The sequence below is a fragment of the Aulonocara sp. 'chitande type north' Nkhata Bay genome, linkage group LG17 (assembly GCF_057382095.1).
Source record: "Aulonocara sp. 'chitande type north' Nkhata Bay isolate Kocher_YH1m ecotype deep benthic linkage group LG17, A_spYH_male_GT1.1, whole genome shotgun sequence".
In the NCBI taxonomy this organism is placed as follows: domain Eukaryota; kingdom Metazoa; phylum Chordata; class Actinopteri; order Cichliformes; family Cichlidae; genus Aulonocara; species Aulonocara sp. 'chitande type north' Nkhata Bay.
The window spans coordinates 42,469,348-42,487,580 of NC_141360.1; the positions used below are offsets into that span (position 1 = coordinate 42,469,348).

At 41.0% G+C, this 18,233-nt stretch overlaps 1 protein-coding gene across 5 annotated transcripts in view; it reads right to left on the reverse strand.

The window, feature by feature from the left end:
* Window positions 1–18,233, reverse strand: part of tmtc1 (transmembrane O-mannosyltransferase targeting cadherins 1) — an 84,817-nt gene that overhangs the window by 63,416 nt on the left and 3,168 nt on the right. For all 5 annotated transcript variants that reach the window (XR_015125900.1, XR_015125901.1, XR_015125902.1 and 2 more), the window contains exons 2-4: window positions 13,967–14,144; window positions 3,342–3,415; window positions 2,498–2,674 (exon numbers count right to left, since the gene is read on the reverse strand). Coding sequence is in view for 2 of the 5 variants with exons in the window: in XM_086270368.1 (XP_086126494.1) it covers window positions 2,498–2,674; window positions 3,342–3,415; window positions 13,967–14,144 (429 nt within the window). In the remaining 3 variants the exon portion in view is untranslated. The remainder of the gene's footprint in view (window positions 1–2,497; window positions 2,675–3,341; window positions 3,416–13,966; window positions 14,145–18,233) is intronic.

Consider the following 18,233-nt stretch of genomic DNA (forward strand, 5'->3'; position numbering starts at 1 on the left):
TATTTTAAAAAACAGTTTTGTTGATTAAAAAACACTATATCGGATTCATATCGGTATCGGCAGATATCCAAATTTATGATATCGGTATCGGTATCGGACATAAAAAAGTGGTATCGTGCCATCTCTAGTAAGTATGTCATGAGTCATCACGTTGGGATGTATTATTGTGTGTATTGTAGTGTAGTGTAGGGTCTGCCTTACAACATAAAGCACCTTAAGGTGACTGCTGTTGTGATTTGGCGCTGTATAAATAAAACTGGTTTGAACTGAACTGACGTATAGTTGCACTTCTAAGAAGCTATATAATGTGGTTGAATTACTGGAGTCTTCTTACGGTAGAGATATTATATACTGTTTCTATGAATATGTAAAACTGAAGAATAAAGTACATCAGAAAAAGTGATAGTCCTGCTTCTAGTAAAAACAGTCTCTTTTTCCATTCAAGAAACTGCCCTTAGATGCTTAACTAATAATCTTAATTATTTCATATTTGTCTAAAACAACATTAATATGAAAAAATGCATAAAATATCCCAATAATTGTTGTAATAATTTTTATTTTTTTTAATATATGTATTTTGTAACTAACCCTAACCTCCTTCGTGTCAAGCATGTGCATGCTACAAAAATATGGCAACTTTAAATAATTAAGCATTAACTGCAGAAAATAGCAGATGTTTTGGGACATTCACCTAGCTCATATTTGGATTTAATTTTAGCAACCATTCAGTGGCATGACTTACTCTTTTCTCCAGCTTTGCACTTAGGTAATGCTAATGCCAATATATAATATAATATACAGCATAACTGTATTGGCTTTACATAAAATATTCAAAAAACTAATGTAGTTATTTTTCATAAGATTGTTTTCATTATGTATGATGATCATTTTTACGCAGGAATTTGTCATAACTTTGAATAAACCCTAACTCATTCGTTGCACACTTAAATACAATCAAAGGGTTTAGTTTTTTGGACAGATGTTGTATGCAGTTTATTTTGAAAAAGTTTTTTGTCTTTTGAATATTTATAATTTCCCATGAATAAAAAAAAGTATTTCTTATCCAACTACTCAATTAATCAAAGGAATAATCGATACTCTATTATTAAAACAATCATCCCTAGTTACAAGTATTTAGGTCAAGTTTGTTTATTATAGCACATTTCCAAACAGTGCTTAACACTGTAAAATGCCACTAAAATAAATAAAATGCACAACAATGATGCAGTAAAATATAGAAAAACAAATAAATACAATATGTCAATAAAAACAACTAAAACAACAACAACAACTAAGGCTATTAAAGTCAATGTGTGTTAAAATCCAGACCACAAAAATGTCTCTTTATTAATGATTTGAAATGTTTGAGCGTTTGTGCAGATCTAATATCAGGAGGAAGACTATTCCAGGCTCTGTCACCACAACGAGTTTAGACTGTGGAACAGTTAAAGGTTGGTTAAAACATATTCTTGGATTGCTGTAGAAAGTGCTTGAAAGGTCCAGGTCAAAACTAAGCCTAAAAATGGTTGTGTGGCTCTGGGGAGAGCAGCCAAAGTGCACAACTGAGAACCTGACAAAGAGTGAGTGTGTGGGGTCAAGGGGTTAATCTGGCTCTCGTTTAATTCTTATCTTTTAAATTCACTGATGGATAAAAAAAAATCCCCTCAAACTGCCTGCTGGATCTTTTAATCTGGTAGATTTAATCTCGTGTACCTTGGACAGCACTAGCACAGAGAAAGGATGAGCAAGAGCATAATACAGTAGAACACAATGTATGTATAGAGGAGTCACCAGTTACACAAATACAAAACATACTCTGATATATTTGTGTTTAATTCATTTATATTGTGATAATTATTGCCAGCTTTTTTGAATCAGTCAGCCCCTAACACTTCTAGAGTAAGCTTGTTCACTTCCTGTTTAATAACATCAGGTGTACACCTCTAATAAAACATCTGAAGATCCAGCGGCATCACGCTCTGTTACAGGCACAAATTAGACTGCTCGTATTATTTTCAAACACTGTTTAAAAAAGCTCTTTCTCTCTGAAGGTCTGACACTTTTTATTAGTTTCTTTTAATTTTATAAGTCCAAAGCAAGTCTTTCAGAAATATAGAATGAAATGTGAAGACGGATAAAACACAGATCATAAAAAACAGATTGGGTGTAAAGATGTCTAAATCAAACCTTGACCTTTACACAAGACTTACACTAGACCTCTTTATGAAAGCTGTCATTATTGTTTCAATATAAAAGTGTTTTTTACTTGGAGAAAGTAAAACCCAACAGAAGCTTTTCAGTGATCTACTCTTTATGCGCACGGTGCCTGAAAAAGCTCATTTTGTCTGCTAACAAACAAATTGTTTATGGTTGTAGTGGTAGCTCACAGGTGTTAGAATTTGCTGAAAAACGATGCCCACGTTCAGCAACATGTTGGCCAGATAAAAGAAGATGGGGGAAAAATAAACAGGAAGAAAGGAAGAGCCTGTGTCCTTACTACATGAGAGGCTTGCGGCAAAGCACCAGGGCGTCGTAGAGCAAGCACACTCCAAACACGGTGATGCCTGTCTCTTTCACCAGCATGGCGCAGGTGCCCAGCAGCAAACTGAGGAACAGCGAAGATGACGACACCGTGAAGGCCACCGAGTCCTCAGAGACACGCCCACCCACACTCCTGAGAGAGGAGACGAGACAAAAGTATGAGAGAACAAAACAGCTCGGCTTTTGTAAAGTCACTAGCTTCAGGACAGCTTCTGTTCGTTAAATGTGACGTGGCAGTCATGTTGCAGCACGTCTAACACAACGACAGAAATCACTTGTTACATTAGCTAAATTTAGATGTTTTTTATGGCTGTAATTAAGAACTGTCAGACCTGCGTGTTCATAAGCTTTTATATGTTCAGCTGATATACTGAACATATAAATTATACACTAATAGGCTGTAACACTTCCTGTATGTAAATGAGACTAAACATGATGTTTTTATGAACAATTTTCCATCCATCCCGTAACAAATCTAACTATGGTAACAGTAAAAGTACTCTGTAAAATCTTATGTGCTTTGAGATTCTGTTCACTTTTTAAACACCAAGCTGTAATCATAAACCTCACAAAGTCATATGCATTACACGACTGAACATGAGTAACAAAACCGTTTAACATTTTCACTCACTTGTTAAAAATAATTCAGTATTACAACCACCCGTTTGTAGGAGCTTTCCAAGTTTATTCTATTCACTCGATCTGCATCAGTCTCTCAGGCAGGCCAATCTAATTTACAGTTGCAAATGTGCATAGAGAGGTTGAGGATGGTGTTGTCTTACAATAATCTAATATCTTACCTAATATAGGAGAGGAATGTCAGCAAAAACAGCAGACAGGCCAACACATCAGCTCTACCCACGATACCAGACACCTGCGAAACAGACGTGCACAGATTTGAGAGATTACGCATGTGCCAGAATGCTCCATTGAGGACACACTGCTGGATGTCTATGTGCAGCCCATTACTGTTGCTATGCTACAGTGAGCTGCACATCACTGTCTCAGTAGAACCAGCCTCTGTACTTTCCTTTCAAACCTTGAGAGCGATACGCAGTGTGACCATGGCTCATGGTTACTGGTGCCAAGAATAAGTATTAAGGCTTTTCTATAATGTCTGATCACACACGTGTTTCCGTTGGGCAAGCATGATTTGTTCATAAACAATTCTCCCCAGAACTTTACTTAGACTAACAGGTCTGCTACTGACACCATTAAAAACAGCATTCTTATTTTTTGGAATTGGAATTCTTTCCGATTCATTCCACTGCGATGGAAATAAGCTGCATGCCAAACATCTATGTGATGTATAGGAAGGGACACAAACTTGGCTGCAGCTTTGAGCAGTTTACTGTCTATGTTATCAGAACCTGAAGATGTATCATCAGGAAGTGATATTAATAAACGCTCCATCGTCTCAACATTCACTGCCTCAAACTTAAATTGGCATTGCTTATTATCCATGATAGCATGATAGGATGGGCTCTCCTCTACTCATTTTAAATTTGTTATTTTATTGCTGTAGTAAATCTTGAAATATATCCTTAGCTTTACTTATAAACATTCCATCTGTGCTGATGTGTGGCACCACCAGAGCATCACTCTGCCCATTATATTGGTTAAAACTTTCCACATCTTCTTTCTGTCCTTATTGGCCTCCTTGAGCTCATGTTGATAATATAAATTCTTCTTATTAAAATATTTGTCTGTGTTAAAGTTTATGTATGATCTACGAAAAACAATCTCTCGTGCAGTTTTCAGTGGTTTCATTTTCTTGGTCAAGCCTACAAGATTATGGTCACTATAACTAACTGGAACAGAGACAATGTTTAAGCATTGTTCAGGAACATTTGTATATATATGATCAATACAAGATGATGACCTATGACCTGCCTCTGTTGACCGTCATCCGCGTGGGAATGATTACCATCTGAGACAGACAGCAGTAGATGCTAATGAACTCTTCTTTTTCCTTAAAGGACAAGAAGTAGATGACCAATTAATATTAAAATCTCCAAATAAAAATATGTCCTTGTCTTCCATCTTTCCAACATTTCACAGATTCGTTCTACATACAACGTATTGCTACTAGGGCGTCTGTAGCAGCAACCTACCAATAACAGCGTGCCATGGAGCGGGTGTAACTGAACCCACACGATTTCCAGATCGTCAAACATTAAGTTCATACGTAGTTTGCGTGCCACATTGTCATTAATATATATAAGGCAACACCCCCTCCAAATCTGTTTAAGTCTTTCCTATACAACTTATAACCATTCATTTCAAATTCATTATTCTCAAAGGCAGCACCTAAATGTGTCTCAGAAATGAGTTTGTTGACAGCAATGACTGAATTTCCTGAAACTTATATTTAAGGCTACAAATACTACCATGAGCTACTGAAAAATATTTTGCGGAGAATCCGGGAATAAACTGATCAACCATAACGGCTAGAAATCAGAATCAGCATTCTGATTCTGATTTCTAGCCGTTAAATGGCAATATTACTGAAAGTGTAAATGTTAAATCCAGCATTCCGGGACCTCGGTTTAACAATAAATTTATCATGTTTCAGGACGGCAATATCACCTCTGTCTCTGGCCACTCTCAGCTGTAGTAATAGTTCTTTCCTCTTCTTCCTGATCTTTGTAACCTGACCACAATCTGCCTGGCTCAGCCATACGTGACCGCGTTCGATTTGAACGTGTCGCTGTCGAGGCCCTGCTGGTTCTTCAGCAAGTGTTGGACTTTATCCTCTAATTCAGGGGTGGCCAACCAGTCAGAGACCAAGAGCCACTTTTTTTTCTTTTACTGTGTTACCGCAAAGAGCCACATCATACACATGGGCACACATGAACATCACCCATCCTCCCTCTCTCTCACACACACACACACACACACACACACACACACACACACACACACACACACACACACCTCTGCTCAGCCAGATTTATTGTAAATGTCACACACCAACATGATAATGACAGAAATGGACTCCTACAGTACTAAAACCACAGGCCAGTCATTTTCAACAATGAACATTGTGTGCACTGTCTCACACACACAAACTCTCAGTTTAACCAAGTCCACAAACAAAAATATAATAATCTACAATAGCATTTACTTCTACAATGCATGTTGTTTAGTGGGACTTCTGGCATTCCTTGCCTTGAACAATCCTCTTCAAATCTGGCTTGTATTCCGTTGTTGCCACTCGAAGCAATTCGAGTGTCAGTCAGAACAGATCGATGCTTTGATTTCACAGACTCGCAGACGTATGTTGACCCAAACATTGACAGTATCTTAAGCGCGGCCCATTTGACATTGGGGTATTTTTCCATTGGCACACTTTTCCAGAACTCAATGGTCCCTTCCCTTAAAGCAGGTTTCAATTGGTCCTTTTCACAAAGATCGATCATCTCCAACTCAGCCGCAGCTTCATCTGTGACTAGCGGGACTTTCAAACAGCCGGTCTCTGCATTAAATCGGTCGACGAGGAACGTAATCTGTGGCCTTTTCAATTGTAGATCATGGAACCGGGTCACGAAGCTTTCGTGCAAGTTTTCAATCAGCGTTGCATATCTGGCTCTTTGCTTACTCAGGGCAGCGCTGGCGACTTGCCCGCTGGCTTTTAGCAGTGGGAAAATGCTATAACTCCCTTTTGAATATGTCTTGAACAGCTTCAGTTTGTTGACAAATGCAAACACACTTTGCACCAGGTCAGGCAGCATTTTTAACTTACCCTGCAGGGTCAGGTTCAGTCTGTCCAAGTGACACAGCATGTCGACCAAAAAGGCCAGATCCATAATCCACTTGAGGTTCGAGAGCTCGGGATAGTCCTTCTCTTCCATAAACAGTTTCACGGCATCCAAAAGCTCAAAGAAGCGAGAGAGTACCCGGCCTTTTGACAGCCACCTCACAGTGCAGCGGCAGGTCACCTGGAAGCCCTTGGTCCAGCTCAGCAATGAGATTCTTGAATTGCCTGTGGCTAAGCGCATGTGTGCGGATATAGTTGACGATTTCCATCACAGGCTTCGTGACGTTATCTAAATTCAATGATTTAGACACGAGTTGCTCCATGTGGATGATGCAGTGGATGATCCAAAAGTCAGGAATAGTTTGGTCAGCTTTGCACAGCCCCACAAGCCCGTTCACAGATCCCATCGTGGCTGGTGCTCCATCCGTGGCTATTGCAGTTAATTTCGTTATGGGCAGATTTGCTTTTTCAAATGCAGCCATCATGGTTTGTTCACATCTATGCCACGGGTTCTGTCTTTTAATGGCACAATATCCAGGAGTTCTTCTTTGATCACACAATCGTTTGACACAGACTGTGCAAATATTGCCAACTGAGGCTTGTCTTCTATATCACAACTCTCATCCAAAGCGACACTAAAATACTCACATGCTTGAAGGTCAGAGTGCAACTGTGATTCAATAGCCGTGTTAATGTCCGATATTCTGTGTTCAACAGTGTGGCGGGACAGTTGGACGTCTGATACCACGCGGTTTAATTTGTTGTTTTCAGGAGACAAGATTTCAACAACGTCACTGAGGCATTTTTTAACGAACTCCCCTTCATTGTATGGCTTTTTAGCCCGTGCAATGTTCCCAAGCCAGCTGATAGGATGCGAGCGTTATGGTCTCTGACCGCTTCGTAAATTTTTGGAAAAACTGTATCTGCTTTTCTGCCTGACTTTTCAAAGTGTGCTTGTGAAGTTCAGTCCCTTTTGGAAATTCCTGGTCGATGTTAGCATGGAGTGAGCTGAAGTGGCGCTGAAGATTTGAAGCTTTGAAATGCACTAATGACGTCTGACATATAAGGCAGAATGGCTTACCATTGCGTTCAACAAAAAAAATATATAAACTCTCCCACTCTGTTAAAAACGTCCTTTGTTCATCTTCATATTTTCTTTTCACTGTGCATTTTTTCCCTGCCATTTTAAGGGCGAACTTGCTCCTACTGGGAAATTTTGCAGTATTTTCATCTCACACACATGGCCATTTGATGAAAATACAGTATTGAACTCAAGTGAAGCGAATGTGCACATTTTAAAACAACAACACAAAAAAACCTCAAAACACAAACACAATCTTTGATATGAATGTAAGAGCCGCATGAAACCAGGCAAAGAGCCGCATGCGGCTGGAGAGCCGCGGGTTGGCCACCCCTGCTCTAATGCTTCCCAAGTTTCTGCATGTTCGTCTATTAATCCATCCACCACGATGTTATTCCTCCTCTATTCATTTTCTAAACAATCCAACTTGGTTGTTAACTCTTTGGTTTCCCCGCATATGCTGCTGACCACTAATTCAAACTCTTTCTTTCAATTTGCTTTTAATACTTTTCTCTTTGGTTTGCAGCTGACCGACAACACCATCCGTGAATTGCAGGCTGGACTTAACATCCTGTACATCCTTTAGAATGCTGTCTAATCTTTTGTTAGTTCTGTCTACAATTAATTGAACAAATGACTTGAAGTCATCTTGCTGACTTTGTTCCTGGTGAACATTACTTGTGCCAAACACTGGATGATGATCTTCAGCTTTCCAAGGGAAAGCTATTTAGATTTTTGTCAATTAACCTACTGTTACTTGTCCAGACTGCTTGCGTTTTAAGTGGAGGGGCACACACTTTGAGCATTACGTGATCATGTTCACATGGTTGTGGGAAGCCAAAATCATGATTATGATTAAAATATGTATAACTGTGCAGCCCTGGCACTAACGGATCGCCATGCTCATGGAAACATGAGCATAAAATGTCACGATCATTAACGTCAGCCCCTCAGGCCATCCTCACGAAGTCTGTTTGACAACACTCACACCAGTGGCCTGGTAGAGGTCAGCTTTTAGGCTTCTGTTAGTGCTCATCCTGTTTCTACTTGCAGAGAGGAGCAGATACCGGTCTTGATGATGGGTTAAGGACAGTCTATGGCTCTGTCCTGCTCTCCTAGTATAACTGCCTGTTTATACAAAGCCAGTCATCTGGGAATGGCACGCATATTTGTGCAAACCTTTGTAAGGTCTACAGAGAAAAAAACAAGTGAAAAACTGAGAAAATGAGGAGGGAAAGCTGCCTCCACCCGTACAACCATTCCAATTTTGGGGACTGCCTCACTGTTGCCCCTGTAGTGTACCTCTTGTTATTTCACCCCCTTGCTACTTAACTGATCAGACGGATGGTCTAGAAGTTTAAAGCTGGGCATACACTGCGAATTTTTCAGTCGCGTTATTCAGCTCCTGCTCAAACTGTATGATTGAGTCTCAGGGGTTGGAAGTTCGTAGGTCAGGATGCAGGGTCTCTCACCAAACGGCCCGATGCTGTGATGCGACCTGAGTGCTCACACTGTACGTACATAACATGAAGCTTATAACACAAAATCTGTGTCTCGCTCTCCCTCTCCGTCTTTCACTCACACAGACACACACACCACCACCACCATCAACTTTGCTAAATTGCTAATGAAAAATATTGAACAGGCAGCTACAATCACGACGGCCGACAGGTTTGATTTTCTTGCAACCAAACGACTGCTGATAGGCAGCTGGTCGTGAGGTGTTAATCGCTTCTCGTTACGCCACGTATACTACACGATGCACGCCTAGGGATGGGTACTGGTATCCTGACATAAACGGTAGTGACCAGACTGAAAAGCAGCGCACATTTCGGTGCTTTATTTCGGTGCTTTATTTCGGTGCTTTTTTTTCCCCTGAGATGTCATGCACTTTGAATTCTAGCCAATCATTTTACCTCTCCAGGGATAGTAGGCGGGCCCAGGTACGTAAGTTCTTTTAGAGCAGAGCTACAGATTAAAAATGCCCAAGGTGAAGCGGGCAAAAGTCTGGCTGTACTTCACAGCAAAATATGCAAACTCAGCAGCCTGCAACAAGTTCTTTAAGCTGATACTGTGATGCTGTCAAAGGAGGTAACACCTCGAATCTGATGAAACGCCTGGCGACGCATAGCGTTTTTTTTAAAAGCCGTGAAATGCACCGTTATTGATAGCTTGCTGCGAGACCTCACACCGAGCACATCTACTGCGGGTGTGGTGCCTGTTAACGGACCCGGAGTTAGCAACATCCCCCAAGAACCTGAAGAGGAGAGTCCTGGCCCCTAGCCCTGCCAGTGTAGCAGAAATGATGAGGATGATGATGCAGCAGCAGCCGTTCTTCTCTGGGTGAGTCGCTTAATGTTGTTCGTGTGTAATTTACGTTGAGTAGGCTAACCACGTTATTAAATTAATGCATGTAAGGTGAACTAGCAAACACCGTCGTAGTTGCATGCGGCTGCCTTCTTGTTTGATGGCAGATGCTCCCTTCACCCTGGCCAAAAATGACCAAAGAAAAAGTGGAAAACAGCTAAACATGAGAGGTTTTTGGACAAAGTTTGTGTTTTTTCCATTTTTTAAGCACTGCTTCCAGCCAAGAGTGATGCCATATATGCCCTATAGCTGCAGAAAAGGCTAACATCTTTTTACAAAAAAAACAGCTGAACATGAGGTTTTTGGACAAAGTGTGTGTTCTCCATTCTTTAAGCACCGGCACCGTTTCAAAAGTACCGGTTTGGTACTGGTATTGGATAAAACCTAAACGATACCCATCCCTATGCACGACACGTTATTAAGGCGAAACTCGGGCTGATCCCCAAAACGGTCACACAACTGAAAACTCGGCTCAAAATGGGCCAAAAATTGCACAGTGTATGCCCAGCTTACCTGACTCGATGTCAAACTCTTATTAAAATGTGTTGAGTTCATTTTTGAGCAGTGTTGTTCTCATGTGGCTTCTAAGCACCTCCAGATGTGCTAGGTGTAACTGAGAGAGAGGTTGTAAATATCTATTATCTATAACAGCCACAGACAGACAGCCCCCATTCCAAAAAGAGCACCTGTGCAAAATGTACATAAAAACCTGATGAACAAAATGATTTGCAAATACTGTAAACCCCCATTTTATTCATAAAAGAAAACATTCATGGAAAACACGAAGTTGACAAAATATATATTTATAAGAAACAAATCAGCACTTTGAATTTGATGGCAGAAACACATTAACACAAAATACATTTTTCACTCCTATTAGTATTTATCAGCATGTGTGTTACAGCCAATTAGCAGCTCCTCATCCTCTCCCCCAACCGATCCAAGAGTTTGGGCCTGAGATGAGCATCAAAGTCTATGCAAGACTGAACTAGCTGTTTCATGCTTCCTATTCTCACTTTGTTTTCTACTGCGTAGTCTTTCCAGTTCACTCTCTCTGTCTCTCTCCCTCGCTTCTTTCTCTTAATGTCTCTCTGTCCTGTTACAGCCCCTGCTGCACTCAATTCCTATTTTCTTGCCCGATCTCTCTTTGCCTGCCTCTGATTTCCTTTCATCACCCTCGTGTGCCAATTTCTATACAGCTCTTTTTCCACGCTACACATTCATCTACCCTCCCCTTCTGCTCCTTCCATCTCCAATTTCTCTGCAGCGCTCCTGTAGTGAACGTCTGAGCCCTTTGTTGTTGTCTCACCTGTTGAAGTGAGTGAGAAGAGTCGTAGACTGTAAGCTTACAGAACTTGACTCACCACCTCTCAGAGGCAGATCAGGAGAAATGTTGCCCTTTGGGAATCACATGGAGGTTGAGCTGAGGGCACAAAGAACTCAGAGGACTGATAGCCAGTGATGGGAATAACGGCATTACTTCTTTCATTAACGAGTAATCTAACTAATTACTATTCCTATCATTACAACGCTGTTACAGTTACTAACAAGAAAATGCGTTTGCGTTACTATTCTTCAACTAACAGACGGTTGAAGCTGTGTTCAGCTTACCGCACCTTATACCAGCTGCAGGAAGTAGCTGTAAGTAATCTGGACGCTACAGCTTTAAGTGGCTGCGCGCTCCCGCGGACGGCGATCACGATCACTGTCTAGAACAACACCTGGAGCTAAGGGGGCAAAACAATCGCATGAGTGCTGCTGTTTGACTGAGGAAGAATAAAGTAGTCGTGGTAAGCCAATCACATGACCACTTAAAGACAAAGCAACAAGGTGACATATACCAGTGTATAAACTGTGTTGATAGGCCAGTAAAACCAGAGTCATGATAAAAAATATATACGCGTGTTTTTCCTCAATAGTTTGGTCACGTTTACTGTCTAAGGACAGCGCAGCGAGCACTCTCTGCTTATGAGCAAAAAAACAAAAAAAAAAAAACAGGGGAAGTTTTAGGAGAGAGAGAGACAGCAGAAAAACAGAGAGAAGGAGTTTTGAGATGTGAGAGATTTGTGACGTTTAGCGTGTTTGGAGTGTGTAGTTAATGTGTAGTGTTGTGACAATGAGGCGACTGCTGTCTCCAGGTAGAAACAGTAGTGATACACCTGCTGCTGTCAGACCTGCAGGTATCAGCCTGTGATGTTCTCCTTTATAGTGGACAGAAATTATTTTTTTGGAGTGGCACAAATAATTTGTGTGGCATCTTATTGAAATTTGTCTGATTTTAGATCAGTTGTGTTAATACAGTATGTCAAAATGAAAACCTAACTGTAATTTCAGACACGAAAATCAAAAGTAGTTAAAAATGGCCAATTATACCCTGGACCCCAGAGGGTTAAACTTTTTTTTTTTGTTTAGGCTAACGCAATAGTTACTTTTCAAGTAATTAATTACTTTTAGAATATTGTAACTCAATTACTAACTCAGTTACCTTTTTGAAGAAGTAACTAGTGACTATAATTAATTACTTTTTCAAAGTAACTTGCCCAACACTGCTGATAGCAGGATACCTGAGCCCTGCTGTGTTTCTCAAAGCTTTGCCCCCGTAGCTTGATAATGCTTTCTTTCTCCTTTCCTTGATCCTTTGGCTCTGACAGGGAAAAGTTGCTCCATTTGAGGGATGATTTTAGATGAACAAAATGAATAGATAATTTAAATAAATTAAACAATCTTTCTTCTTCTTCTTTCATATATTGCAATCTATTTGTCATACAAGTTTATATCGTGAAAAAAATATGAATACTCAGTGAAGAAGTCAGTCAGAAATCAGTTACTATTGCCTGGCCACTGATTTCCTCTGCATACCAAGATGGTCAGCGATTTCATCACCTCCTTCAATTGTTTGTTGTCATTTGGTTTTAGAAGCATTTTTTGGTTGTCATTTTCTAAATCTGTTAATGACTGAAATATCATTATCATTAACAGATATACAGTAATTCTCCAACTGCCCCTGCGGGCGGTCTATCCTTCAAGCTGAGGTCCTCTACCAGAGGCCTGGGAGCTTGAGGGTCCTGCAGTATCTTAGCTGTTCCCAGGACTGCGCTCTTCTGGACAGAGATCTCTGATGTTGTTCCCGGGATCTGCTGGAGCCACTCGCCTAGCTTGGGAGTCACCGCACCTAGTGCTCCGATTACCACGGGGACCACCGTCACCTTCACCCTCCACATCCTCTCCAGCTCTTCTCTGAGCCCTTGGTATTTCTCCAGCTTCTCGTGTTCCTTCTTCCTGATGTTGCTGTCATTGGGAACCCCTACATCGATCACTACAGCCGTCTTCTTCTGTTTGTCTACCACCACTATGTCCGGTTGGTTAGCCACCACCATTTTGTCCGTCTGTATGTGGAAGTCCCACAGGATCTTAGCTCGGTCGTTCTCCACCACCCTTGGGGGCGTCTCCCATTGTGACCTCGGGACTTCCAGGTTATACTCGACACAGATGTTCCTGTACACTATGCCGGCCACTCGGTTATGGCGTTCCATGTATGCCCTGCCTGCTAGCATCTTGCACCCTGCTGTTATGTGCTGGATTGTCTCTGGGGCATCTTTACACAGCCTGCACCTGGGGTCTTGCCTGCTGTGATGGACCCCAGCCTCTATGGATCTGTGCTCAGAGCTTGTTCCTGTGCTGCCATGATTAGTGCCTCTGTGCTGTCTTTCAGTCCAGCTTTCCACTGTGACAACTTGGTCTCTACAATAATGACTCAGTTTCTAACTGGAACACAGACCATCAGCTCCACCCAGACATATGATCTCATCCCAAAATACAGGAGAAAACACAGACACAGATTGATGCTTCATGAAAATCAAAACCTTCATTTTTGAAACCTGGCAACAAGGGGAATGGCTGTCTGACAAATGTGTGACAAAAAGCAACAAAACGAGCAGCGGGAGCAGCTTAATGAAGATAGACTTGAGAAGATAAAAGTCACTGCTCTGTTGGTTACCATTTCAAATGAATGAAATATCCTGTGACTATCCTGTGGTCAACGTTTCAACTTAGAGGAGGAAAAATTTATCATTTTGAATGAACCTCTTTGTCTGAGATGTTGAAGTGGAAACCAGTTCTAGTGGGCCAGGACAGTCAAGTTCAATATGTTTCATGTGATAACTGAAACTCTGTTGTCATATTCCCCGAGCAGCCTGTAACTTTATGGTTATACTCACAGCCTCGGTGTGGACAGGGTGCACGGTGAAGAGGAGCGCCGTGACGAAGGCCAGGCGGCGGTTTTCAAACACGTGGCACTGGCATACGTGCATCAGCAGGCAGGTTACGGTGCAGTGCAAACACACGTTGACAATGTGGAAATACAGAGGTGTCATACCACCCAGCACGATGTTCAACCTAACAGAGAGAAAAATTCAGCTCTGTGAGATGGACAAAGTATAAAAAATAGAAATCTTAAAATATCATTAAGAGAGTGAAAAATAAAGTTTAATATCTTTATTTTTCTCAAAGACCGACACTGTTAGGGGACAGCCTTGTCTAAAACACATGCACATCTTTGGATTTACTGAGACAATTCCTGAAGTAAATTCGGTTCTGTGTTCGTGGATAAGGTGACCGTCTTATAATTCTTAACAGAATCTCAGTTTTCACAGTGGCATGAATTTCAAACACAACATGATTGCTTTGAAGGAAAATGTTAGAGCAAGTAAGTGAACATTTTGTCCTCAAAGTTGATGCATTATACTGGAAAGATGTTCATAAAGCTATTCAAAACATCTTTAGCACATATTTACCCTTTGATTTCAAATCTATATTTTAGGATACACACCCTCAGACATAAAGAGCGCAGAATAAATACTTGGTCTGCTGTTGGCTGCAAGTAAAAAGGCACTGACCAAAAGATGGCTAACACAGGATTCACCAACAATTAAACACAGCTGGATTGATGTAACTTGAGAGATTTATAAGATGAAAAAGATAACTCTTTTTTAGTGAATTTAGAGTATGAGAAATATATAAAACACTGGAGAAAATGGCTCTGCTATGTGGGTTCTATGAGGCTGGGTGTTAGGCCTGGGCGATATGGCCTAAAATCCATATCGCAGTATAATTTGAAGCATGTGTGGTAATGATATATATCGCGATTTATTCTTTTCTTCTGTATCTTACGCACTTAAAATCCATTACTTTTCTCAAAAATCGACAGTGCGCCTTAAGTATGAATTCTGGTTGTGCTTACTGACCTCGAACCGATTTTATGTGCTACACGGCGCTCAAACCTCTGTCAAAAATGTTTTAGTATGGCTTTGGTAAGCTACGAAGCCACACCGTTTGATGAATTGTTGTAGTCAGGAGCCTTGCGGAGTAATCTGGGTCCTAAACTCCGTCCGTTTCAGGTCCCAAAGTCAAACGAACACTGCAGAATCACTGAGAGTTATAAACTGTCTAAATTCTTTCATCTTTAATAAAATGATCAGCGTTGCTGCTTTACCAGGTGTAACACTTAAGTTTAACATCCAGGCATCCATGAAAACAACAGAGTTAGAAGTTAGCAGGAAGTTAGCTCGCTAGCTTCCACCTAAACATGATATAGCATGTTCTGACAGAGATTTCTGAAAAATCCAAACGTACAGCTCTGCTGTCATTTCCAACATGAATGAAGACAGAAAACTAAACAGCAGTGACGTTTGTAAGGTTACTGAAGTTGGGCTAGCTACTATATAACGATGTGCTACGTGATTGCTAGCGACACGGCTATGTTAGCATAACATAAACAGTGAAGCTGGAGGATGAACGCTAACTTTTTTCCACTCGATAAAAGTTAACGTGAGGGTTTCCGATGGTTAGGGACAAATGCAATCGCATGGCAGGATGCTGTAAACGGACCAAACTTCAGTCAGGAGAACAACTGAGATAATCCATCCACAATACGAGGTTAGTCATTACCTCCTAGGACCTGGCGTCCACATATGTGGACATCACATTTTGGGTTGTTTAGACCAAAATACTAAATTTTGCTCTACAAAATAAACTACTAACTCTTTTATGCTATGTCCACACCTACACGGGTATTTTTGAAAACGCAACCCAAAAAAGGAGTTTTAAAAAATCTCGTTTTCGGTGATTCCAAACGCCGTTTACTTGTGGACGAGGAATATAGAGTTCTTCACGCAGCGTCAAATGTATGTGCCTTTTTTCACGTCACGCTCTGCGCCACGTTATTGTTTATACGAGATGAATTGCAGAATGGCAGATAGTCAGATTAACAGTATTTTGTCTCTATCTTCAGGTTTTACACGCTTACATTAGGGGTGCAACGATACTCGTATCGATATTGAACCGTTCGATACAGTGCTTTCGGTTCGGTACGCATATGTATCGAACAATACAACTTTTTTTATTTATTTTATCAACTTTTCTTCTGACGATGCTGTCTGTGTTGAGCGCTCAGTGGATCTGCGTTCGACTACTCCGCCTAGGCTGCACTGTCGAGTGCAGATCCACTGAGCGCAGCGCAAGCTAGCAAGACAGAAGCTAAGCTCGTTGCAACATGGCAACTGCCTCAACGCTACCCGAAACTGAACCTCTCCCACCCTCATTCAGATCTGGCGCTTGGAACTATCTTGGTTTTCATGTGAAGCATGACCCTGATGGTAAGCGCGTCATGGACAAAAGTAAAACAGTATGTCGGATGTGCCACCCAATGCTCAATTGGTGGGAACTAGTGCGTTAGCGCAGTTAGCTTGTTGACGTCGTCCAGCCCTAAGCACGGGAGGATCCACGGTAACTTGTTAACGGAGATTTGCTGTGTTATGGCGTTAAAGTCATTTTAACGAGATTAACGCTGACAGCACTAGTGGGAACACAACGAATATGACTGCACATTTACGCCGACAGCATCCTAGTGCAAAGACAAGTGGAAGCAGACAAAAACAACAAGCACGCATGCTACAAACTTTACCCGAGTCATTTAGACAGCCGTTAGCACATGATTCTCCTTATGGGGACCTGATATGTTTAATATGCTGCTGAGAATATAGCCCAGAAGAAGCGTATAGTAGAGCTTTTATTTTGGAAAGAGCCATTTCTCTGTAATAAACTCTCTTTTCCAAAGATGAGGGATTTCTCGATCAGATAGATTTATTTTTTTTTATTATTTTGTTGTTTCAGCAACATTAAATTTAAAAACTGTACTTTTGAGCTAAAATATATATTTATAATTTTAATGAATGACAAATTAAAAAGGCATGAACATTTTTTTGTATCGAAAAAAAAATCTAACCGTGACACCAAAGTATCGAACCGAACCGTGAATTTTGTGTATGTTGCACCCCTAGCTTACATATACACACGCAGTTACTGTCCCTCCATTTAGAAAGGCAGAGGCCTAATTATTTTACGTGTAGTTGTTTTTTTCCTGTGTAATAACAAACAAATTTCCCACATGTGGGACTAATAAAGGTTATCTTATCTTATAATATTCAACATTGCTATCAATGCATTTTTCAAAAAAAAAAAAAATCCTCTCTTTGCAAAATGGGTTCAAAAACATAAACAACTGTGAGATACTGTTTGTCCGTGATTTGGAGAGCCCAGCGCGTGCTCACGACGAAGGGAAAAGCAATTCTGCAGGGGAGAAGTATTTGGGAAATACTTTTTTTAACTTTTGAAATGCTGCTGGCTTACCGACACGGAAAACTTTAAAAAAACAAAAAAACAAACAAACACACACTCACTATGAGAGAGGAATAAAATGTCTGATTTGATTAATGGCCCATCGTATCCCACCAGAGCTTTATGTCTCGCAACAGCCATGCTCTGTAACTAGGGTTGCCAACCGTCCCTTAAAAAACGGAATCGTCCCGTATTTCGAAACAAAAGTACACGTCCCGTATTGAGCTAATAAGGGACGCACTTTGTCCCGTAATACAGTGAGAATCAAAAGTAGTCTATAACTTTTAATGGAATTAACGCTTTGTTTGAAAACATAATTCCCAGCCCCTCTCCTGATTTGTGACCAATGAGCTGACAGCACACTTATGACAATTCGAGTATGACAATTCAGATTACCGCTCATCTCATTGGTCGAGGAAAGGTCGCTTACGGAGAAAATACCGGAAGACAACAGATGACCATAACAAGAAGCATGGCCAACAGGGAAACAAACGCCGACACTGCGGTGCAAGTCTCGGACGACAGTACACCTAAAGCTGGGCAGACACTGTGCAATTTTTTCAGTCGCGTTATTCAGCTCCTGCTCAAACTGCACGATTGACTCGCAGGGGTTAAAAGTTGGTAGGTCACGATGCAGGTCTCACACTATACGGCCCGATGCTCTGATGCGACCTGAGTACTCACACTGTGCCTCCATAAAATGAAGGTTATAACAGAAAATCTGTCGCGCTCTCCCTCTGTCTTTCACTCACACAGACACACCACCACCACCATCAAGTTTGCTAAATTGCTAATGAAAAACATTGATCA